The following is a 26,010-nucleotide window of genomic DNA, read 5'->3' on the forward strand; positions in this document are numbered from 1 at the left end:
ATCTTTTTAGTAAAGATGGCTGTGGTTGAGTGCTCTAATCACTTTCTCAGAGCAGCCATTCAGATGTACTGACAGATGTATTTAGAAGTGAAGCTCTTAGATCTCATGGATGAATGACTGTGTATACATCTAAAGGCACATCAGAGTCAGAACCCGCACCCCATCTCCTAATTTTCCTCGACTAATGAACCAATTAATTCAGAGAGCCAAGATTAATGGAAATGCAGACAGTAGAGTGATGCAAAAAACGGTCAGTGGGTGCATTTTTGATGTCCCTGCTCCTTTCATATATCCCAGATGACAACTCACACAGTGGACAGTGCTATCTTTGAAAGCACTCTCATCTGGGATCGCTTAAATATGTATGATGATGTGGTGATGGTGGCCTGATGAACTGAGAAGAAAACCAGTGATTAGAATGTGAGAGCATGCTTTGAGGTTATTAAAGTTCTTCTCCTTACAATTTGAATGTAGACAGATATTAATCAATGTATATGTTTTAAGTATAGATTGCACCTTTATGGAGTATGGAGCAAGAACACTGTACTAATTAATTAATAAATAAGTACGTTTTTATGCTTGTGATATGTTGCAGACATTTGCAGGTTTTAGAGTCTATGTGGTCAACATGATTATGGTTTTTTTATTTAAGGGACTTTAGATATCTTACCAGCATAAGGTGTTTTTCAAAGGAGCATCCCGTCATTTTTTTTTTAACCATGATTACCCATCAGGAAAAATATATATAACACCATGACAACATCCCGTACTTGACTTATACCTTGATTAAGCAAATACAGTTTTGATGCAGAATTTGATCTTGCAGATATGTCTTCTGGATTGTGGTTTTTGAGCCGTATTAATGACAGGACTCGCCTCACCGACTGCTGTATTTCACCAGAACAAGTTCCCTACTGACATTATTTTGCATGGGCACCGTCACTGCATCATTGGCTAAGCACTGCCTTAGAGGAAATGTGACTGAATATGACAGACAGGCAGACATTTAATCCATTGTGTATAGAAACATAATAATAGTCCATCATCATCATCATCAGTCACCTCATAACAACAGTGACAGTGTAAAAGCATATTTCTGTTCTGTAATTTAGCTCAGACGTGAGATTAAATCCTGTCATAAAGAGAGGACATCCTGCAAGTATTATTTCAATGTCGTGTTCTGAGAGTTATCCATGAATCTAGGCTGAGGTTAGGAAATGTCACTGTATGGCTCAACTTTCAACCAGCCCGTTCTATTAGTCCGTTTGATATGCTAAGGTCAGAGACATTACGACTCCTGCACTTTGAGTAATATGTCTCTGGCTCCACTTGGAGTAATCATCCCTCATTGTGAAGGTGAAAGAGGAGCAACAACGTCTGCACTAGCCATAAACCCACAGCTAACAAAGAAGACAAACATGAAGAAAAAAAACAAAACAGTCCAATACTTCCACGTCTGGAATCTGTGGCAGTTTGTGCCTCATATGACACTGAGGGTTATCAATCCTAACTCCTCATCAATAATTCAGCCGGTGCAGCGCGTCTTTGTTCTCTCCCCCTCCTCCCCTGAATCCATCTCAACCTTTTCTGTATGTGAATGTTGGGTAACTTTCTTCATCTAGTAAAGGAATCCATGAAAACTCTAAACAGCTGAGAGCCACGGTTAACTGATTTCCTGTTTTGTGCTGATTTGGATTCCTCTCTGTGGGAAAGCCTGGTGCCTACACACAACAGATGGCGGTCCTGGCCGTCTACACTTTAATCCTCAATTGTTAGGAGGATCACAGTTGTATACAAGATCCCTACACTGACAAAGGAGACCCTTGGAAGTTAATAAAAACCTGTGCTGGGGATATACTTTGTATTGGTGGTAATCTGGATGTTTCTTCTTTGGCCATTGATAGATATTTGGCGGCACATTATACACATCAGAAATTAAGTTTATACCCCACCCAACTGATTGTGTGTTACTTACTACCACATTACATTATTTTATTTATTTCAATTTTACATACTTAGTTAATCCCCCAAACAGACGCTATGGACATAATGTAGAGAACTCAGAGTGTTATTGGGCATCTCAAGTTCAACAGTAGTCGGAAAATGACCTGGCACCTCTCCTGTTACCAGTTCAACTCCCGCACTTTGGTCCAAACAGAGACTTGAACAGAAATAGCTCCAGTTCCAAACCAATGTCCCTACATACTGAGCTACTGCCGCCCCAACAGAGTCCCTAAAAACACCTCAACAAAGTCTGTCTGCACATATGCCATGACCTACTAGTCACTATAGGCATGATATGAGAAAAATATGTGACGTGCGATAACATTGTTCATATGTACGAGAATGAAATGAATTACAATATACAAGTTAAAGAGTGAATACAAGCTGTAACTCAGAGTTTTTAAGACCTTCTGCTTGTCCTCATGTTTTAAACAAGACCTTTGTTTGCAACATTTCTTAATGGTTAATATGTAGCTATCGTAGCTTATCTTATATATTTTGAAACAGTCCAAGGTTGTAGCCATGCAACTACAGTACAGGAGCATCCATGATATAACTGCACCCGTCTAAGAAACACGTAAGCAAATCACCTGTGTGCAGATTTAACAAAGGAGCATTATAAGAGCAGTAGTCAGGAGCTGTTTCCAGTCTTTATGCTAAACAATGTAACCAGCTGTTTGCTCAAGCTATTACTGCCCCCAATGTAATCTTTAAGGGTTAAGACATGAGAAGATTCATACAAAACACACTTTAAATACAAGGGAACAATAACGCAAAGCAGCGGCAACATGGAGGCTGACTTAGCTTTTCTTTTTGTGTCTGTCAAAAAATGTTTAGTAAGCTGGGAAACCGGTAAAAGAGAACCTAAAAACGCAAAAGCATAATGATGGAGGAAAAAGGCTGAAGCTTTCAGGAATACCAACATTTTCCTCACATTCTCAACAACTACAATAAAAAACTGAACTGAAAAATGAACTCACCATCCACTGAAAATCAATGGCCTCCAGCTTTTAGAAAAGTGAAGTAAGAAGATGGAAGCCTCTTCTCATGAGCAGGATTAATAGGAGCCTTTTTGAAGGAACTATATTTCCTAAATGATTACTCGTATGGATTATCAGTTAAGTAATATAACTTTAAGCAACTACAACAAAAAGAAAATAGAAGAAATAAAGTCAGTGTATCTCACTTAAAAATATTATTTTAAAGTAAGCGGTTATGCAAGCCTGTCTCCGTGAGGTAAAATAAAACTTGACTGGATTATTTTTTTAACAAAATGATAAGGAAATGTTGTCACGTCACAGATCAAGAAAGATCATTGGGCACTTTAATCTCGAAGTAGAACCTGTAAATGTATTGATATCATGCAGAAATATCTAGTCTTACAATACCATGTGTAATACCAAAGCCATTTCTCGTCGAAGCTTTTGTGACCTACTTGAAAGTTAACCAGAGTTTGTTTTTTTTTCAAAAGTATTCCAGCGAGATAGAGAACAGGTTGTCCAAAAGCCCAAAATGACCACCAAGCAGAAAACAACAGTGCAAGTCTCCATAAATGAAGCTTGAGTTTTTAGTTTAGAACAACAACTCCTGCACAGCCTTTTGTTGTATCTCATGAAATTAACCTCTTTAAGGTGTATGTTAAATAATATACTGATGTTAAAGGACAACCATTTATGTATGTGTAAGGCAAATGTTACTTTCTGGTCACTGTTTTAACGCCAATATTAATCTTCCATTCCTAATAAATGTAAGGTCAGACTGATAATTACTATCTAAATACCACTGTGTTGTCTGTTTATCACCTACAGCTTGGATGGTGAAATGACTGCTCACTTTTTCAGTACAATCCCTGAATGAGTTTTATCTTACTCCATCTCAGGGAAATGCCTTGAGGTCGTCTGATGATTGCTCCACATTCTCTCATCCTCTGCGTGTAAAGATACTGTCTTTCGAGGGACAATTCTTCTCTTCCATTCACAACCTGAATACACTGCCAGAGGAGTTTCTCATTCAAGTCAATGTGAGCTTTTAAACTGCTTTATAACGGCTTAGAAATTCATGTTTGAGAAGACAATCCTAATGTTGTTTAAATTCACAAGTTCCCTCAACCTTTTTCTTTTTCAAAGTGTTACAGGATTTATGATTCACACAGCATGAAAGGGTTGTTATGCTCTTTTATGTGTCAAAGCACTTTGTAAAACCTTGTTGTTAAAAATGCTATACAAATAACGTTATTATCATTATTATGAAGACTGAATACTGTTTAACTTGTACATTTCTGGATCTGTTGTTTAAGTTCCTGACTCCTTAAAAGTTCAAGTCCATCATTGTTTTATTTTTAAAACTATATGTGCAAATTAAAGACCTGTTGCTTTGTCACATTTCATCTGTTGCCTCCCCAAAATATGAAGGACAAAAGTTGCAGAGACACCATTGACTTCCAATATGAGTTCATGATTAATGAAGAACTAAATACCTCAGAATTTTATCTTAACATGAGTCATCAATAAGCGATGTAATGGCTGAGTTTTGTTATTGTTTTAAATGTCGACGTCTTTATATAAAAATCCTCTTTGATGCCAACACAGATTAAATGTGAACAAAACAGAGATGAGGGTCGTTCAAGCTTATCTGTCTGTGTGATTGAAACTGTAAAAATGCATTCAGATGTAATAGAAGTAGTAGTAGTACTTACATACAGACCCCTCATGTTCTGCCTGATTAAAAACAAGAGCACCAAAGACGCAAGGGCAAAGCATCCCTTTAAAAGACTGTCCTCAGGGAGCAAAGTAGTACAGGAAGTCCTCCAGCGGAGTCGCCGTCCAACGTCTAAATCAATATGAAGGCTCTGCAGGAAAGAGGAGATGATAAGATTGAATGTCAGAGTTAAATTGGGGAAAGGCTTTTAAAGGAGAGTTTTTAAATTTGACTGAAATAAAGAAGCCCTGGAAATGAGAGGATTAAAGGAAAATGTTAAAACCCCCAAAAGCAATACATAAATTATATATATATTTTTTTTTTCTGGGTGTTGTGCCAAATTGCTCAATCGTCTTTAATCAAGGCCATATGCTACAAGACGCTTTATGATTATAGCCTTATCTTAAATTCAAGTTTGTACCCTCGACCCTGTCCATGTCAATACCACATCAAATCTGCATGTATGTTTCCCTTCCAATAGATGGCGCAATTTAACTTGAAAGCGCACCGATGATCCAACCTCATGACTTCGATATCTGTAGGACTCTCCAGAGTGAAACATACAGAGGATCAGTAACAACGTAAAGACAATGAAAGCAATTACGTAGAATTACTTCATATATTAATCTACTAATTCATTTATATTTCAATTACGTTTCCAACTGATATAGTCAACCAAATTACGCACAAGAGTCAAATTGTCCATCCCACTCATCCTCTCTCTTTACACTCAAACGTAGTCTTGTGTAACTCCCCCCCCCCCTCCTCTCTCCCTGCCCCCTTCCCTCCCTCTTCACATAAACGCACACACTTACACACGAACATACTCTCTCTTCATACAGAAGCTGTGAATGGTAGTCAGCTCCTCGTATTTCGCTCCGCTGGTGAGCACCCCGCCAGTCACAGTGGCGACCGAGCAGAGCGCACAGCTACAGACAAGCGACCTGCTACTGTCATGAAAAATAACTGGAACTGTAGTGGATATTTTTCGTACAAACATATGAGATCGCTGCTCTAAAGGCACCGACACACACTTGATTTGTGTCTTTTATTCAAAGGATTTACTGCGCGCTAAAGTGACCATGGCACATTTTACGCACTGCAGGTAACCGGTGTTTTGGAGTCTTAAAGCATCAAAACATGGATTAAACAATAATACATTCCCCCTAATCCAGGAGAGCTCAAATGGCGGCACTTCGCAGGAAATTTGGAGAAGACTATCAGGTAGTTAACACAAATCAGGCAACCACTTTTACTGCTCCGGTGAAGAAGAAACGCCAGCGCTTCGTGGATAAGAACGGTCGCTGCAATGTGCAGCACGGAAACCTGGGAGGAGAGACCAGCAGGTACCTCTCTGACCTCTTCACAACTTTAGTGGACCTAAAGTGGAGATGGAATCTGCTCATCTTCATCTTAACTTACACGATCGCGTGGCTGGTCATGGCTTCAATGTGGTGGCTCATCGCGTACATCAGAGGAGATCTAAATCACGGCCATGACTCTTCCTACACCCCCTGCGTGGCAAATGTTTACAACTTTCCCTCAGCTTTTCTGTTCTTCATCGAGACTGAGGCCACGATTGGTTACGGCTACCGGTACATTACAGAGAAATGTCCGGAGGGGATCATCCTCTTCTTGTTTCAGTCTCTGCTGGGCTCTATAGTGGACGCTTTTCTCATCGGCTGCATGTTTATTAAAATGTCCCAACCAAAGAAGCGCGCAGAGACGCTCATGTTTAGCCAGACCGCGGTGATTTCCCAGAGAGATGGGAAACTGTGCCTCATGTTCCGCGTGGGGAACCTGCGGAACAGCCACATGGTGTCCGCTCAGATCAGGTGTAAACTCATAAAGGTAAGAACAAACCTTCTGGAACAGTAACTGAAAAAAAAAAAACCCTAAACTTAAACTTGCTAAATGAAAACTTATTTAACAGATACATGAAGTTAACATTCAGAAAAACTGACTTGAAAAATCAATCCATCTTCCAACTTTTAATCATTGATCACCAAATCACTATGCAAAAATAGAAAGGCGTTCAGTGTTGTTTTACCAATGACCAAGCCCATGGCAACAGTGGCAAGGAAAACTTTCTACAACAGGCAGAAACCTCCAGCAGAACCAGACGCATTTGTAGACAGCCAAGTCTTACTTTCTCCTGTATTTGATCGCACCCTTTTCTCTCCAACAATTCAGACAGTGTATTTTGACAGTGAGAGGTCAGTACAAAAACTCTTCTTGCACAATGAATGCACCTTTGACTGACAGCTGATGTCTGGAGTTTTTTTTTTTCTTCCTTTCATCGGGGCCTTTAAATGTGAAAAAACTGTTCATTGTGTATATAAACACTTTTAGTTCACAATTTTCCCCTCAAAGCTTAATTAAAGCAGTCTGAACTTCACAATATACACCTTGTTAAACAAAACCGGCTTAAGGTGGCATTACCATAATCCTGCAGCTGCAGCATGAGGAGCAGCCGCAGGTGCATCTCAAAAACACTGAGATAAGAGAACAAAGGCGGCAGTGTGGATGGTCAACAGTGTGTCTCGCATCAATTCCTTTTTTCAGCTGGAGACACCTGGACGGAGAGATGTTTGTATCAGTGAGTGGTTTTGACAAAGATGAGAGGCCCTGAATAAGAGAATCAGAGAGTCAGACACACTATCTCTGATCGGTAAACTCAGTGAAACAGCCCTCATGGGAGAGAGCAAGGAGACATAAAACTACTGATTGCTTCCATAAAACATTCTTTATGGTCTTTCTTCTTTTTCTTTAATACGTATTTTTAACACCTCAATGTTAGAAAACAGCTTTAACATTTTACTTTAAAAGGTGATATTTTTCACTGTTTAAGCCATTATGTTGTGGGTTTGAATCCCATTTAACTCTAATGAGGAACGGCTAATGAAGCTCACACTCTGAAAACAACCAACAGCCCAGAAAATGACCACAAACATCGGCAAGCTCCACCAGCTCCTGTTTCAATTATTATAATAGAGCTTCGTTCAGCCACATCCATGTTCAATGTGCAAAATGGGCCATAAAGAAGACAAACAGCATTAGTGCTTGGAGCTTGTTTAAGTCTGTGTTCTCGTCTACGCTGCCACATTGAGCACAGTGTCGGTCAGCTTAATGATGCATGCAGGCAGTGAGAGGAGAGGCAGGCAGGGAGCTATTGCACGGTCACAAGCATGGAGGGAGTGAACAGCACCCTAAAGTGATATCACACATGTATGGTGGGAATCTCGGCCCAACAGCACAAGTGGAATTTTTAGTAATAAATATCAGAAATGTGTTAAAGCTAGGAGAGGACTTTATAAATTAATGGCACCACCACCCAGAAGGAAAGAAGCCAGATTTGATCTAAATCCATCGCACTGCAAAATAATTGAAGATCAGGGGATATGTACTCTGTACATTGGCTCCACGTTCACCTTTTCCTCTGGAAAAAAAAAAACTAGAAGTATAGCTCTAGAGACCTCTCTGCCAACCCCACATTAGTTTGAAACTGCCTCTTTCCATGAAACACAATAAATGTAGCATCCACTGTGTGCTTCTTAGTCATTTTTTTCCCTTTTAGCTCCAGGGCTTTGTGGTCTAATCTTATTCTTTCGCTTCAAAGACTCCTTACCGAGACAGATTTTTGTTTTCAGCAGCAGCTCTGCCATATAAAAAACACACCCAAAGAGAGATAGAATAAAAAAAAAGTGAGCCAAACACAGCAACCATTTAGGCTGAACACATAATACACATGAGCTACAATGCTTAAAAACCCTCAGATAAAAACTTGAGGTGGTCATATTTCTTTATTTCATGCAATGCCTGCACAGAAATGTTGGTGGTGCTGTTGAACTGCAACCCTCCTCTAGTCCTGCTTTGTCATGTAAAATATTCACACATGACTAAAAGATGAATCAGAGTTTGTGTAAAGGTTTTCTGCATCTTTAGGAGAGTGAATTAACAGCTTTGATGTCACCAGATGCGTATGAAATCTTCTACAGATAAAAATCGAAACTGTTTCTTGTTTTGATTCTTCCTCTAGAAAATATATTTGAGCAATTGCCCCAAACAATTGCAGGTTTTAATGTATAACTTTGAATAATACCACATCTTACATTTCCATTCTGTTTGCCGCACTTTAAAACTTGACCCAGTGTCAGTGAACACGTCAAAGAATGTAATTGAATTAAGTCCAGAGGCCCAGCAGGTGGACATTTGGATTCAACCTTTCAGTCAGTTTGTTTAAAAGCAGGTTAGGATAGATTTTTGACTCAATCTTTTTTTTTTTCATATAACAAAGGTTATCTTATGTAACCACTTTCTGTTTTGCAACAGGTCCTGCTCTCTACTGGAAGGTTAAGAAGTTGCCCTTTTCCAAATGCAACACAGTGTGTCAGCTTAAAAGAAAGCTCAAGTTTGTTTTACTGTCCTGCTTTCGTTCAGATAAAACTGACAATTGTGCCCACTGAGAGCTGGCTGTATGGGCTTCTAAACAAACCCTGGTGTGGTACAAACAACTGGACCCAAAACTGCTAAAAAAAACTGTGAGGGTCAAGAGCTTAAATCTACAGAACTCTGTTACAGTAAATAATGAGGCCCGTTAAACTGGAACGTGTTTGCCAGCTGTGTTTTGACCAGTATGCGGGTGTGCCAAAGCTCAGCTGACCTGATATGGATGTTCACTAGTTGGCTACAGACAGCAGAAAGAAGAGAGAGAGTGAGAGAGAGAGAGAGCATGTGGGAGCTGTCATAATCAGTCCAGACCAAAATCAGATGAAATGCAGCTTTGCAGGGCATCCATGACAGCCTCAGAGGGCATCCTGGTGGAACATCTGAGCTGAAAATATGACTCTGGTATATCTGGCAGAAGTAAATTGATTGGAAGTGATGGAAAGTTGGGGGAAGAGTTGGGGATACTCGCAGTAAGAGAGGGGGAAGACATATGAAGAAGTGTCAATAGATTTTTTTAAACATTTTTTTATTGTATGAGCGGTGGTGGCTTCTATTTCAGAGACTTACAAGGGAGAGAAATCCCCTTGACTGTATATCCCCTCAGAGGATTGCTACATATACCAGGCACTGGAGCTAGAATTGATTCCCCCCCCCTCCCCCACCCCCCGATAAGAATAGTGATGCAATTATACTATCAGGTTGTGGAGGGCTGGAGAAAGGCTGAAAGCAATGCAGTCACTGATTTGCAAACCCGAGTTCGAAAACCTTCAAACTCAGAGCATGCTGAAAATCCACAGGCAAATGTGTAAAGAATAAAATGTTTGACTCGCACAAGGAATTCAAAAGAAGCCACGATCAAGGCTACAACAAACCGTTCTATTCTTTAATAAACGTGCCATATTAAGACTCTTGACAATTCCTTTTGACAGCACTTTTCTTCACGTCCAAGTAGGACTCAGAGGCAGCACAGAAACGACAGTTTTATCTTGCATCACTCACCTACTCTACTAAAATGTGATATGAGTGGATCTTAAACTTCTGCAGTCACCAAATCAGTATCACTCTACAGGCCTCTTCATTGGATTCACAGTCAAGACTAATCTGGCATCACCACCAAGTATCCGATGAGTCAGTTTAGGTTGTTAAAATCAAGGCAGTATCTAGTATCTGAGCTGAAAGTGTGGAAGATAATAGGTTGAGATTTGGACAGGCCACGATGCAGACATTTTTCCCAACAGAAGGGAAGAAGTGATGAAGCAGAAGACTCAATTAAGTGTGAGAACAGCTGTCCCAGTGATGCCAATATAACCTTAGGAAAGCAATGAGAAGACATGTTTCAAGGCTTCCTTTCAGGGTGATTAAAACTAGTAAACAACAACATAGGTAAAATAACTCTTCCACATTATGCTAGGTTCATCTAGACCCATCTCTTTTAATTCTGTTCATGAGCTGACTCTAACTCAAACAGAAATAAGGGCTTTAAGATACGATTTTGGAGAAGAATATTTCAGTGCTGGCCAAATGAAAGCCCGGGTCAAGAGCTCTGTGGTGGTGAAATTAAGAGGTTATTTGTCTTGTTAAACAGCGAATTGTAGAATCACAGGTATAAGTGCACATCTGTTAAACAGGCAGCTTCCATGAGCTGCATTTAAATAACCAGTTAATGACGGCAGAACAATTAACATTTCAGTTGTATCAACTTAATAATTAGTTTGGCTGTGTGAAAAACATTGTGTGGGTGATTGTGAAGCAAAGAGAGGAACACAGTCAAAGTTTAACAGGCTGTGAAGGAGAAAATTAGCCATGGTTTTGCCAATCGTTACCAGGCGTTGACTTAAGTGACTATTGGTTTCTTCCCCAAAACAAAAAGATCAACACAGAAAGCATGTAATATTTATGCCTTAAGATGTTTTCAAGGCAGATAAGAGTGAACATAGGCTATATTTTTATCGCTTCTGTATAAGTTAAGAACTGATCAAAATTACAGTTAGCAAATGAAAACTCTTTGCTTATTGCTCGTTTGTTTTCATGCACTTTAGCTGCAGGTTGATAAAGTTGAAGAATATTTTTGGACCTTTAGCTTAATAACAAAATATCTCTTTGTATATTAAACTCATTAGACTCATCAATAATTCCAACCACATTCTTCGCTTGGTGTGCCTTTACAGGCTACTGAGATCTTTGACTCGTGCATTTGTTTACATATTCCTAGTTTGTGAGACTGAGGAGAAAACGATGCAATCAATCACACAAATTGATCTGGACAATTCATCTTACCTTTTCCTTGCAGGATTGGGCAAAACACTGAGACTGGTTGGACCTTGTCAAGTCAGGCAGTATCAAGCACTGTGAAAAGCCACATGATTGTCATTGGCTTGATTGTCAGTCGGCCTGATTACCCATAAGCCCCCCCCTGTGAAAGACAAGTGATTGATGGAGACTTGGCTGAGGGAGTGCTGTTCACTCAGAAGATTAGACCACTTTGGGTCTAAGCAATGATATTTATCACCTGTCTTCATACATGAGCATCATTCACAGTGTTCCTTTTGTGAGTGTGATACAAAACCAGCTTGTCTTTCTGAATGATAATGAGCAGTTGGCTGGGTTGGTGAGTCCGCAGACGAGATGAACAGAAACGTGTACAGTGTTTTTGCTGCACCATCGTTAAAAGTTTCAAAGTAGAAAAACTAGTAAAGTACAAAAGTACAAAAAACAGGCTCTGTATGGATGCATAAGAGCTTAGGGAGAAATCAGTTAATTTCTTGGAGTGTCAAAAAAAAAAAAAAAAATTGTAGACAAGCTCCGCTATCTGAGGATCTTCGGCAAGAAGAGGCATGGGAGAGTGCCAGAGGCCCTGTGTAAGAAGCTTTGCCTTTCAATTTTTGCATACAGTCATCCATCTTTTTAATCTTAAGCGACAAAGACAGGGAGTGAAAAGAGGAATTTCCCTTAGCTAGCATTAGATAACCCACATGGAGACGTGATGCCAAACAGCCTGTGAGCATCTTACAAGTGAACAATGCCCCCCTGACATGAAATCATTCTCCTGCAGCATAAACCTTGTTGATATGCACAAGCGATAGAAATAGATTGCCATGTTTTCTGGCAATGCAAAGCCTGTTTACTCACACTTCATTCACAGTTTGCGTGTCGGGGGGGGATAAATCTACCGGCAATGTCAGTGGGAGGTCAGGATGGTTGGCATGTATGGTTGCAGTACAGTAGTGATCTGACTGGGTGAATGAGATTAGGCTAACAGAGATGTACAAGTAAACCTCCTGAAATCAAATGTATTTATGAATGAATAACGTTCACTCATGCCCCCAAACCTCAGTTAAGTCTTTATATTTATGTAATTGATGCCAAAAACAATTTAATAAAAGCCAGCTACAAATTTTCTGCTATCAACTTGGATTAGAATTATTCTGACATACGTTTTAAAATCTCATAGTAGTCTGGATCTCGTATTAGTGTGTGTTCTGTCTCCTGATTTATAAATCTGTCTTTACACTTAACTCCACCCCTGGAGGGTCTTTACTCTACATGCTGAATGGGAGATAATGTGCTTTATTTCTTCAACCTACAATCTCAAAACACAGGAGCAGAGACACATAAGGAATGGAGTAAACCATTTATAGTCTATAGTAACAGAGGCTGATATTATGAGAGCATATGCTAAGAAGCTCATCACCTACTTTATAAAGACAAGGATTAGAAAAGTAACTCCAGTGATTACTCTAAAAATCACTTTGTAACATTAACATGTAAATCATGACTTATTAACACAATGCAAAGTGCATGTAGACGGAAGACAGAAGCCTTTCTAACATGTGGTTACCATGGTTTATGCTCCAAAATTATGCAGCGACATTAAGAAAAAGATTGTGGTTTGGGCTCAAATAAGTGCTTATGTCACATTGTAACCTAGCCTATGTAAATAACATTAATTGGTTTAGGTGAGATTATATAGTTTATATGATGTGGGTTACTTTACATATGGTAGGTTCTTTTAGAAGAAAAAAAAGGTCCTGTGACCCTGAAGATTAGGGTAATTTTAGTCGTTCCTTTCCGGTCTTTGTAAGTATACTCAAGAACATACTGTATGAACAACCACATTAACCAGGAAGCTACAGGACTGTTACATTTTGTATTATTGTAGAAGAAGTGACCAGCTCTACACAGCAATATGAGATCAATGCCAAACAATAAGCAGGACACTGCTCATTGCATGCAACCATCGAGGTTGGATGTGAGACCCTGTTTAAAGAGAACTCCCTCCAAAATGTGTCGGCTGTAAACCTTAAACATTCTGCCTGAGAGTGTCAGATTGTGAAGAGAACAATAGCTGAACTAGCTGCTACAGCTGATTGACGGTCCTAGCAACAGTCACGATTTCAGTTTGTAAGTACAGATGAGAAGCCTGCTTTGTGTTCTTGTGTGTCCCGTATCTTCTGGATGCATTGTTTCAAAGAGACAACGACTTTCAATAGTAAATCAGGATTTTCTTCGCTGAGAACACTGAATGTCCAGTTTAGGTAACAATGTGTGAGGCCAAAATGTGTAGCAACAGAAAGTGTGAAGTTATCCATCTTTCTCAAGTTTTTCAATTTTATTACCAGAAGATCAAACTGATTCAGTATTAAAGGCTGAAAAAGGAAACTGCCTGTGTGGGAATAATGTGTCGATTATTTTAAGATTTTGAACAAAAAGAGCCAGAAACAGGAGAAAGGGTTGTAGAGAAGGGGGTGGGAATCTGTGTGGGAGATCATTATGAAGCTCTGTGTGGTGGAGGCTGGATGGTTTGTGTGTGTGTGTGTGTGTGTGTGTGTGTGTGTGTGTGTGTGTGTTTGTGGGTGGATGGCAGGAGGCTGACGCATCCCAATTATTGGTTGGAGGTGAAAGAATGTAGAGAAAGGAAGAAGTAAAAATGTGTTTTTGCTATAAATTCTTCATGAGAAAACTGGACAAAAGATTGTTTTTGTTACTTTGATGTTAATTTTCCCCTCTGAAAGAAAGGCAAAATTAGTTTTCATCCTTTTTATACCATTTTTGCAAAACAAATAAAGGTTTTGAATATTAAGAAACACAAAGTGAATTTATCTAATCTGCTCCTTATTATCTCAAATCTGTTCATCCTTTAAAAGAGATCTTAACCTTTGAGGGTAAGATTAGTTTATCTCAAATGATTTACCTTTTTAGTAACTGTATTACAGAAGCCTGTTGTAGCAGGGGTGAATCTATATGGAAGTATTCCTTGTGATTTATATCATTAGGCTTCTGAAAAAGCTGCCTAACCCTTTCATGTCAGGAAATTGAGGGGAATTTGCAGTAAAAGGTAAAACAGACATTAAAGTGAGCAGATTGATTAGACAGAACGAGACACTCAAAGATGAATTACATGCAGGACTTGTGGTGTTGTGCTCCACAGTCATCTGGGCAATTAAATACTTCCGCACCAGTTAACGCTCTATGGGTAGGTTCTGTCCAAACACGGTTGTCTCACACGTCCGCCTGCAGGTTCTTCCACCAATCAATGTGAAGTGCCAGGTCTATGGTCAGTGCAAACATAGCACAGCACGGATATTTGAGAAAGATGAGATAGAAGGAGAGAGAGAGAGCACCTTCCATCGCCTTAACACAAGGGTAGCATGTATTTGAAGAATCACTCTATTTAAACTTTTACAGCAAATATGGATTGAACATTTACTCCAAAACTACCCAATGTTGAGGGTACAGTAGAGGAAACTATGTGAATGTATTAAAAAGTAAAATAAAACTAGCTTTATGTCAAAGAGACAGGACAAGAAAGTTCAGCCTACACAGGGCTGCATCAGTATTCACAATCAAATACTTAATTATTGATATTATCTCACTATAATTAAAAGTATACTTGGTGTTCCTTCTGTCACTGATTCCTGTCTTTTTTAACATTTTAAATTTTTCTAATGCGTTGTGTCTGTGAAAGGGTAAATTCTCACAATTCATTTTTCGCCTTTTATTTGAGTTGAGAAGCTTAAAACTGAAGATATATTACTTCTTTCATGAGCTGAACAAGCAGCATCAGATCAATTCTCTGCTTCATGATTGCATCTAAACCACTGTTTTCCTTTTTTTGTATCTTTCTGTCTCTCGTCTTTTGTCCCCTTCTCTCTTTCCTCTTTGATCTACTGTCTCTTCAGTCCCGTCAGACACCCGAGGGCGAGTTCCTACCTCTGGACCAGTGTGAACTGGATGTTGGCTTTGGGACGGGTGCAGACCAGCTCTTTCTGGTGTCTCCTCTAACCATTTGCCATGAGATCAACCCCAAGAGCCCCTTCTTCGACTTATCCCAGCGCTCCCTCAAGAACGAAGAGTTTGAGATAGTTGTTATCCTAGAGGGCATCGTGGAGACCACTGGTGAGGGATATCTTACAGAATAAAACTTCCTACCACCTCTTTGACCTTTTACATTTTTATTTTATTTTTGTATACCCACCTCCATCCCATTCACTTTGCTTCTTTTCTTCACTCTTCACTCTCTCAATCTAAATGTAAATTCCCTTCTTAATAACTGCCCACATGCGTCACTGTTTAATAGATTCTCGTAATCTAAACTCTGTGAAATCTCATTACACCACCTGCCCAGTTTTGCATACCTAAAAGATATGGAAGCAAAAAAAAAAGGAGAACGTCACAGGAGAATGACGTCCTGATTGAATTACAAGAGATATTTTATTACCGTAGAATTGGTTATTGCCCATCTTGGGCATAATAAAGCTTGTGGTCATAGAATGTCACTTTGATAAATGAGCAAGCGGTTTCAAGTTCCGCTCCGTTTTTCAGATGACAGCAGAGAGAGGTAGTAGTTCTTAACCTGTAAGACATTGTTATACAACGCTGTTTCCTCTGTTGAATTTTTAAAGGATTATTCCTCCCTAAAGTCCGATACAAATAACTCAATCTTCTTTTCTTTTTTGGCTCTGCCTATATCAATCCCCCGTAACGCTCAGTTTGCCTTTTGTCGTGGTAAAAAAAAAACACAGAGCTGAATAGGCTTAGAGGAGGAGGGAGGGATCAGCAGGGAAGCGAAGAGCGAGCAGGCAACACGGTCTGTGCACTGTTGATAAAACCATTAAATCAGGGCACAGCCAAAAGTTTAGAGTCACAGTGCTGTGGCTCTCAGAGCTGACGAGTAGAGGAGGGAAGCCCTGGGAGTGTCACCTTAAATCTGGATGGTTGTCTTTCAAACTTGCTCCAGTCAAAGCCCTCACAGTTCAAGATGTCTTCTCAAACAGAAGGTTCTAGCCTGATCTAATTGGAGCTACGCAAACTTTACTTTGACCCTACCTTCAAAGAGAAATATACAAGTCTCAGTCCAAAATAGAATAGAAAAACAGGATAGAACATATCTTAATTTCCCTTGCTTTAAAAACAATCAATCAGTTAGTCAATCTTTAATTAAATAGTGCCAATTCAAAACCAATGCTTTCTCAAGACGCTTTACAAAAAGAACAGGTCTAGACTGTACTCTTTGTTATAATATTTACAAAGACCCATCATCAGTCTTTCAGGAGCACAGCACTAAGCAACATTTAACAACGTTACAGTGGCAGAAGAAGACATACTGCTTTTTAAAAAGCAGAAAGATTGAGCAGAACCAGACTCATGTTGAACAGCATCTCCCAAAACTGAGGGCAGTTTAGTAGCTCTTTGTCAGTGGCAGCAAAGGCAACACAGAAATATACTTATATATATATATATATATATACATATAAGTGTGAAACAGTAGTCACAACAATAAACAGTAAAATATAAGAATTAAACGGTCTCAGGTTCTCATTGGCTAAAGTAGCATAGGAGAATTAGACTGAAGGTTCTGATTGGTCAAATGAGGTGTCATTCAAAATGTCAACGTCCTAAGCACAGGAAAATCGTTTTTTGCTGAATTTGAACTGGATGATTTGACTGAATGACTGGAGGAGTAGCCTAGCCTACAGTAGACCTCTAGACGGGAAGAAGAATGACTCAGACAGACTTCTTTGGTTGTCTGTGGTCTGACAGATACATAGATTGTTGCCTCTGTCACTAGAACCAAAGCTTTCTAGCGATGTGGCATAAGTGATATACACAGAACAGCAGTTTTTTACATGGCGATGATCATGAGAAATCACAAAGACGGCACTACGGGTTAATTAAAATATTAACGGGATTAACTGATTTTAAAGTTAACGTCTTCTATAACAGATAAACAGTTAATCTAGTTACATTTTTGATTAACTGTGACCACCTCAGCTTATTGGTTAGGTTAAAGGAATTATCATATAATCAACATTGATATTTGCTTTCACAATGGACTCAACCCCTATCTCGTCTTCTGTTTGGCCCATACATCCTCCCCATCCACCACCCTGGTGGAATTTCTTGCCCTTAATACAAGTCAACTGATTTCCTTAGAGCGGGACAGCTTGAGCAGGCTGTGAGCACGGGAGATAATTGAAAGCCAGATTCATTTCAGACACAATCTAAAGGGCAATCGTACGTAAATCATAAGGGATGTGGCAAGGAGTTGGTATTCAATGACCTCTCACAACAAAGATACAATTCTTCTTTAGGTGGCAGGTTCACTAATATGCAGATGACCCAATCCTCTCTGCATGTGTGTGTTAAGATTATTGCAGGGACCAGATTCAAATATAGCCTCACAAAAAAGGCAGGAATTATAATGAACTCAGTAAACAGTGCCACTGAAGGCTACTGCCAGAAATTCTACATAAGGTTTTCTTCAGGGACGCCCTGCTCACTAGCTGCCAAGTGTTTGCATAGTTCTGCTGAGGGCCTTTATTTTCATACAAGATTCAGTAGACATTAACCAGTTTGTTGATGACCCACATGTCTTTTAAGCTCGTAACCCATAACATTCTTCTGCAGAAATATTATGTACTTGTGTATCTAAGTGTATCAAATCCCCTGGTATGAGAAAGAACTAAGAACTATCCTGAGCTAACCCACATAATTAAAGAAAAGCTGCTGGCTCGTTAAGAGTAGAAATGACCTTTGTGTGGATGTAGGACTGTTGAAGGCTTTCTCTGGATGAACATGACTACAGAGCCTGGAATAGCATCAGGCTATGACATAACACTGCAAATATCATCCCTCAGAGGGACGGGATCAGACTCCTACTCTCCTGCTAAGTGAAGTGTTTAACAGAAAAGCTCAGATTGAACCACAGCCACTGAATCAGAAAACACATGGATAAGTGCCTATCGATCGCAATGGGACCTCTGACAAGCTTCAAATGTCAAGAATTGTATGTTTACAAGAGGTCATGTGGGGGAAAAATACCTGCAAGCATCTTTGATACAGCAGATGTACAGGATACGAAATTTCAATAAAGTTTTTGCTTATTCATAAAGCGAGGATTCATCCTTGTTTTACTAACACAAAAACAATAACTACATAAATGGCAAGCCATTGATATGTCAATAGTTGATTGTCTTGGGATTGCGTTCAGGCCAGTACAATTAGCAATCAACACCACAAGCTACAATGAGGATGTGTAAAAGCAGGGCCCATGCCTCTTGCCATTGATGTATTGATGGCAGGATGGTGCTTGGTGACTGCTAATGAGGTTTATCAGATTCAATCTGCCAATTATCACAAAACAAGCCACTCTGATGACAAGCATCACTCACCTTTCCCCTGTGTTACTACAGCCCAACATGCTATGTTATAGTTACAGCATGTTATAACAGCATTGGTCTGACCTCAAAAAGGATTTTTTCAAGAAGGTATCAATAGTGCATATTGTAATTACATAGCATGCCACATAATTGTTATTCCATTTCAAATCAGAGCTGACATCTTCTGGTTATCCATAGACAGTAATAACAGTCAGGATTGTAGCCTTTTAGCATTGGATAATAGTTACAATCCTTCACTGTGGATTTACTGTTGACGCGGTATTTAATTCTCCACTACTAAAAAGGACTACATCGTATGTTGCACGAGAATGAGCATGAAGCAGAGATTTAAAAGCAATAAGAGAGAGCAGTGCAGTAAAAGGGATGGGAGTGAATGTCTTTCACATTCCCGTTCATCAGCCAGTAATTGTTTTGTGGGACCTAAATCCAATTTATTTATATATATTTATTGCCATGCTGTCACTCTCTCATAGGTATGACATGCCAGGCTAGGACTTCCTACACCGAGGATGAGGTTTTATGGGGCCATCGCTTCCTGCCAGTGATGTCCCTGGAAGAGGGCTTTTTCCGGGTAGATTACTCTCAGTTCCACAGCACATTTGAGGTGCCAACACCTGCATACAGCGTCAAGGAATACGAGGAAAAGAACTCACTGCCCTCCCCTGTATCTACTCCCACGCCTGCACTGACTGAGAGCCACGGTGCCAGGCGAAACCGTGTGTTTTCTGTGGATTGCATCAACACTTCAGAGGAAAGGGGTCGTCATGGGGGCATTGGGGGTCGTCTGCCGAGCAAGCTGCAGAGGATGAGTTCATCAGGGAAGGAGGACCTGCAAAGGAAAGTGCTTATGCTCAGCTCCCAGCACTCAGAAAAGGCCTGCAGCACAGGAGACCTGCCCCTTAAGCTCCAACGCCTCAGCTCATCACCGGGACCTGAGGCGGAGAACCGGCTGCAGCTCAAGTCCCTCAAGGTAGGCTTTGAACCCATGACACAGTCGACTGGAGATCTGTACCAGCACAGCTTAGCACCAACACTGTCCCCTGCTCCAGTCCCGATGCACAGCCCACTTCTTTCAGGCGGAAGGCCGGAGGACAACTTACCTGCGAAGCTGCGGAAGATGAACGCTGACCGCTGAAACCCAAACTGTTGCAGCCCACAACAAAAGACTCTAAGAGACCTCTTAACAAGACGGACAGAGGAAGACTAAGGGATGTATTTCGCATTGGGAGGGTTTGAAATGGGTACAAATTATTTATTAGTTTTTTCTTGACACATAATCTTGATTGGGATTACTGTGATTTTTGTGTTTCATAGCAGAGGTATTCACACAGGCTTTATTACACATGATACAAGGAAACACAAACTTCATGCTAAATTTCCAAATTTGATTAATCTGCAAGAGTTCATGACTGCACGTACAGACTATATCCATTGTTCAATGTATGCACCACTAAAATGAATTGTCAACCTTAGTTTTATCTTAATATAAATTATATTGAAGAATGATAATAAATGCTGAGCTTTCTCTTCCTTGTGATTATGTTGTCGTCTCACACAAAAAGTGTTTGGTTTATTAACTCATTGTTATTAATGCAACAGCTGTGCCTAATGTCAATACGTAATCCAACAAAGCAATTTATTTGTAATTGGCTGTATCTTTGCAAGGATAAAGTGTGTCAAAGAGAGGGAGGTTAACAAGCTGGGCTGCTTCAGAGAGATAAATGTGAAGGGTGTTTATTGGAAGATGGTGAACAAATGTTTCTGGAGAGGATGCACTAAAAGTGAGTAACACAAAGAAACAGTAACAAAGTGCCTCACAATTAAAACATGCAGAATCAAAAGGCAGATGGATAAAATCCCACTCGATATCATTACACATCAACTAAAGTTTTGATTGTGTTCTTAAAGTAGATGGGTTTAAAAATGTATTTTTGAAGCCCTGATCCCCTCAGGCAGGTCATTTAATGTATATATGGGCCCTGCCTGCAAAGGCTTTATTAACTGTGTTCATCTGAATTGTGAAATTTCAAGAAACAACTTGTTAAACGGAAAAGGGCCAAAACACATCTGATAAGAAAATGAAAAACAGATTATGCTTTCTTACTTACAATTTATTTTGGAGCACTTAGTGTAGTATAAGTTTCATCCCTTTATGCAGATTCTATTCGTAGTTACATGTAGGAAGCTTTTGTATCAATAACCAGTGGGATTGGAAATTTACATAGCAGCACATTCCCCTGTACCAGTCCTCTGTCAATTTAACAGAACAAACAGAAAGCTGAAGCCACAGCGCTAAACTCAATCCATTAATAAACACGCCAAAATGCATGGATGACAGTAAACAATAACCTCATCAGCACCAGTATCTGAAGCACTTAGACCATCTAAGCCTTCATTCCACCACAGCAGCAGCAGCAGCAGCAGCACAGAGGCAGGACAATCAATGGGAAGAGAAGATTCCTGCTTCAACTGCACACTTGAGGAGACCTTCCCCCCTCTCATTAAGAATCTGCAGCCTCCACGACCACCCACTCATTTTTCACAGAGCCTGGACTGTTCCGTTTATTCCTCCCTTTTAGCTTTGCGTGTGTGTGTGTGTTTTAACATTAACACACTCCACATGTGGTTTTTCACCAGTCTCTTCACTGCTGAGTTTGACATGCAAACAATTACTAGATACAGGGTCATTAAAAAGAAGACATCTGAGAAGAAGATAAAACAGAGAGACATCAACCACTCATTGTCGTTACACCCAGATTGTTCTAAGCTCTACTTTTTTAAATGTTTCAAATGAATAAATACAAACTAATTTAAAATGTTCATGATGATCATGGAGATCAAACAGAATCCTATTTTACCCCACTAGGCCTATGTGATATATGTAGAATTAGGATGTATAGGCTACCAATAGGAGTTATTTTATAAACTCATACAGCAGTTACAAGGATGTGGATGATGAATTTGAAAATAAAAAAAATATATATAAATTATTTGTAGATGTTGGCAACAAACTTTCCAGTAATAGCCAAAGCTTTATAAAAGTGAATATAATAAAAACAGGCCGTTAGAACTAGCTTAACTGATAGCTTAACTGATAGCTTAACAGTTAGCATTAGCGTGGGGAAAATGTGAAGACTAGTTTAATCCTAAACAATCAGAAAACATCTTTATACATTTTCTTTTTGAAAGATCCTGTAGAAGACGCACACACTTATTCAAACTACACACTGACTTAACATAAAGGGACACAAGGCGAGTGGAAGCAAAAATCCACTCCATGGTCCAAGAGGACAGATTTGACACTTCCTCATCTTGTATTTCAGCATTTACAGATAGCATGTGTAAAAAAAAAAAAAAAAAAAAAGGTGGTTGTACAAGTAGGTTTAAACCAAGAACACCAAAGGTAAAATCATCACCTACTGTAATGTATCTTTGTTTGTGTAAGGTAAGTGGTTAGCATGAAATCAAAATGTCATTTAAGATATAAATACAAGTTAAATGTATGGTTAACGTACAACATTGCACTATATATCAATATACTAATAAGACATTTCATAAAGAAGCCCTCAATATTGTCCCATGGCTCAACTTTTGCCCATGGCTCCTCAGCAGTTTTAATCCAGGCTGTTAACAATTACCCTCCCAAGTCAGGTGAATGAATCATCAGGTTTTTTTTTTTTAATTGCAGTGATTAATTACACTTAAGTGTCAGGTATTACCAGAGGACAATCCAAATGACCGATCTGGTGCTTACTTAATAATTTCACAACCTCATCCCACTAGAAATTGGCCTCATATATAAGTCGCTGACACCCATCACCACTGAATTAATGTTATTATTCTCCATGTGGCGATGCAGTTATGTAGCAATGACCATTAGTGTGTGACAACGGGAATTATTATTTCCCGTGGAGCCCTCATGGAGTTCTCGCTGCGGGGACATGCTCTGCAGGGCAAGAGAGGGGAGGAGACAGAACAAATGCAATTAAGGTCCGAAGAATTTTTTCCTCCTGAAAACCCAATTATGTCTCTGCAGGGAAGACAGGGTGATAAGGGTCATTTTGTTCTTCCTAATGGAACGACAGGACAGCTGCATGTAATGATGGGGTCTCTTTTTATTCTCTTGGCTTTCACTCATTGTCCACATCAATGTCACACTTCTCTCTTCACACACACGCACGCACGCACGCACGCACGCACGCACGCACGCACGCACGCACGCACGCACACTGAAGGAAGAGCATGATTAAAGTCTTTAGAAAGAGTCTGATTAAAAAGTAAAAGACTCCTCTCTGTCTGAAGATGGATTTCAAATGAGGTCTGAGAGAAAGTTCCCTTGCTGTTGCTCAAGGCCGCGAATTGCAGGATTGAAAAGATGGAAACAAAAGGAGGGGGGGTTGGGGGGATGTCTGATGTTGAAATGCATTTGAATTTGTGCGATCGTAATTCTCCAAAATGCATGCCTGCGTGTGACAAGTACAATTTCACAGAAGAGGTAGCGTCAGACAAACGATTCGTCAGCGAAGGAAAACTGCTTATCGAGCACACTGTGTGTCGAGCGGCAGTAAAAAGAGCAGAAAGGAAGTAAAAAGAAGAAGGGGAGAAAATTGATAAATGGAGCATAGAGGGGAATAATAACTCATGTTAAAGGTTTGAGAGTCCAAAATTTCATTGATGGATGTCAGAAAGAAGGGAACATGCTCAGGGAAGAGTGAAGGTGTTTCAATGCATCATAAAAAAAGGAGAGTTTGTTCGATACCGAAACGAAAAGACTCAAACTTAATATGCAGTCATAAACAAACACACTGTATTATTCCTCATCAAGTGGCAGTGATTTGTATTAATCCCCACACCACGTTGTGCTTTGGAAACAAAGTAACAAATCTCAGGATCACAAATAATTCTAGCTGTTCTCGCTGTTTCCTGAATACATGTTCAGGAAAAAGAAGTATTCAATATTTTACATAAAGATCATATGTAGAATGTAGTCTTTGTAATATTATCTATAGAGACTAAACTCAATAAAACAGCAAGCTACTTAGCAACAGTAACAAGGAAACATTTTCCCTTCACAGTTTTTGTGCAAGACCCTCGTCCAATTCAAGCTTTCTTTTGGTTCATATATCCTAGTTATTAAGCCAGAAAGTAAAAACAATTTCTCTCAAGTACATTTTTTTCAATAAAGTGTCTTTGCTTCACTTTGTCCCACTCAGGCTGAAAATCACATCTTTTCAAAAAACTCCATTCCAATGGCATGTTAAATTCAGCCTTTCCCTTAAAAAATTAAACATCTGATTATCATTCAGTTATTGTTTTTTTTTATATTCATAAAGTAATATACCCAAGAACATTTATTCCACTGGGATTGTGTGTCCTCCTCCCTTTAACTTTAAGTTTCAGTTTGATTCTTTCACTAACAGATCACTGAGCTGTAGCCTCTAGCTGTCCAGGCACTAGACCTCAGATGAGAGAAGATCTTACTCTATCAAAATATTCTGTGCATTTAGAGTTTTTATTTCTAAGCAGCAAGAGGTCATTTTGTAAATTTTGATTGATTGATGATGACAGTTTTTGATTAAGCTTTTTATGTATTTTAGGTCATAAAGCTTTAAGGTTTTTCTGGATATTGTTATTTCTCATGGGCTTAGTCATAGTGCGATATGGCCTAATTGAGATGTGTTTAATCATTTCAGTTTCTGTGGAGAGAATGAAAGGACAACAAGTTAATAAGCTGGAGAAGACAACCATCATTGATCATGAATACTTTTGCATAATTATATATGATCTATTGATTTCAGCTATGTTTCTAAACTCTGATATCCTTTATATCAACATCCACTGGCTCAGGTAACATTTAAACCATGAGAAGTGCCAACATGAGAGGCAGCAAAGCCTCCGAGGCTGGAAGGTGTGCAACTGAATATATGAGAGAGGTTTTTCTGATTTTCAGCCGTGATAGAAACGGCTTCTCTTTGATCATCGCACACAGGAAGTCAAAATCTTCCCAGAAAATACTGAAATATGATGGCTGCATATCAACCTGTGATGAGCAAATAGTGCATTTTTATTCTTTGAGGTTCTTTTGTGTTTGTGTCTGTGATGAACAGAGCTCAAACTCATTGATTTCATGTGAGGGGCGCATGAGGTCAGATTGCTCCAAACTCCCCTCTGAGCTGAAGCTGGACCTCCATCCTCCACTCCCCTCCTGACACCAGCTGTCCCCGCAGTGCGCAGTGATTATCCCGGCCTCTGGGCACCAGAGTGCGTCTCAGATCACAGGTCTTTCTGAGGAGGTGAGACAGGTATTGATTTGTGCTCTCGATCTTTAGCCTGGTTACTTTAGGCAGAGCAATGAGAGGGACACCCCTAGAGAGACTCAGTCCACTCTTTCAAGATGAACCTTTCATTCCAGCGCTCCAATACGGGCACGGGCGCTTTAAGCTTTAAAGAACCGATATTTACACGTTCCTCACATACATCCCACAGGCGAGTATTATGGTAATATATGCATGGGGGGGAAAAAAATCGATGCGGTCAGCCATTCATTATTCTCAAAGCATGTCAACAGTGGTCGTCTCCACTGTAAAGCTGACATGTTGGAATTAAAATGCTACACAGAGAGATGATGATATTTGCTTTCTTCTTGATTCCCACAGGCTTCCTCTGCATGGATAAGGAGGAATTAATCACAAAGCCGAAGATGAAACGGCAAATATCTGTGGCTTGGATCAGCGGTCCAACTCATCCCAGACACAAACACACAACGAGCTGCTAAATGCTGCTACATAAAAAGCAAGAAAACAAACATAAGCACACATATATACACCATAGCTATATATGTGTGTCCTCACCGCTGCAGGGAAAAAAGGGTCCCCTGTTGCCTTGGTGACAAGGGTTAAAAGAAGTGGCTTGCATTTGATTGACAGCGTTGCATCTGTTGTGTACGTGTGTGTGTGTGTGTGTGTGTGTGTGTGTGTGTGTGTCTCAGTGAGGTTGTTCAGTCAAGCACATTTCCCTCTTAGACACCACAAGTGGCCTCGTTAGTCATTCACTCACAGTTGGAGCAACACAGTAGAAAGGAAATGAACAGCTTTGCATTTAAACATCCCATAACTAATAATCTGACAGGGGAAGAATGGGAAATATATGTACTCAGCTGTTTTTAGAGACAAGAGTGATG

The 26,010-nt window shown here is 39.7% G+C and overlaps 1 protein-coding gene across 1 annotated transcript; it reads left to right on the top strand.

Annotated features, from left to right (window-relative positions):
* The first annotated feature begins 5,527 nt into the window (after nt 1–5,527).
* On the top strand, nt 5,528–20,367 carry kcnj19a (potassium inwardly rectifying channel subfamily J member 19a). Its single transcript, XM_020632559.3, has 3 exons — nt 5,528–6,552; nt 15,330–15,546; nt 19,304–20,367. The coding sequence occupies exons 1-3, from the start codon at nt 5,887–5,889 to the stop codon at nt 19,963–19,965; spliced, it is 1,545 nt and encodes a 514-aa protein (XP_020488215.1). The 5' UTR covers nt 5,528–5,886; the 3' UTR covers nt 19,966–20,367.
* Nucleotides 20,368–26,010: the final 5,643 nt, after the last annotated feature.

The sequence above is a fragment of the Labrus bergylta genome, chromosome 16 (assembly GCF_963930695.1).
Source record: "Labrus bergylta chromosome 16, fLabBer1.1, whole genome shotgun sequence".
Classification (NCBI taxonomy): domain Eukaryota; kingdom Metazoa; phylum Chordata; class Actinopteri; order Labriformes; family Labridae; genus Labrus; species Labrus bergylta.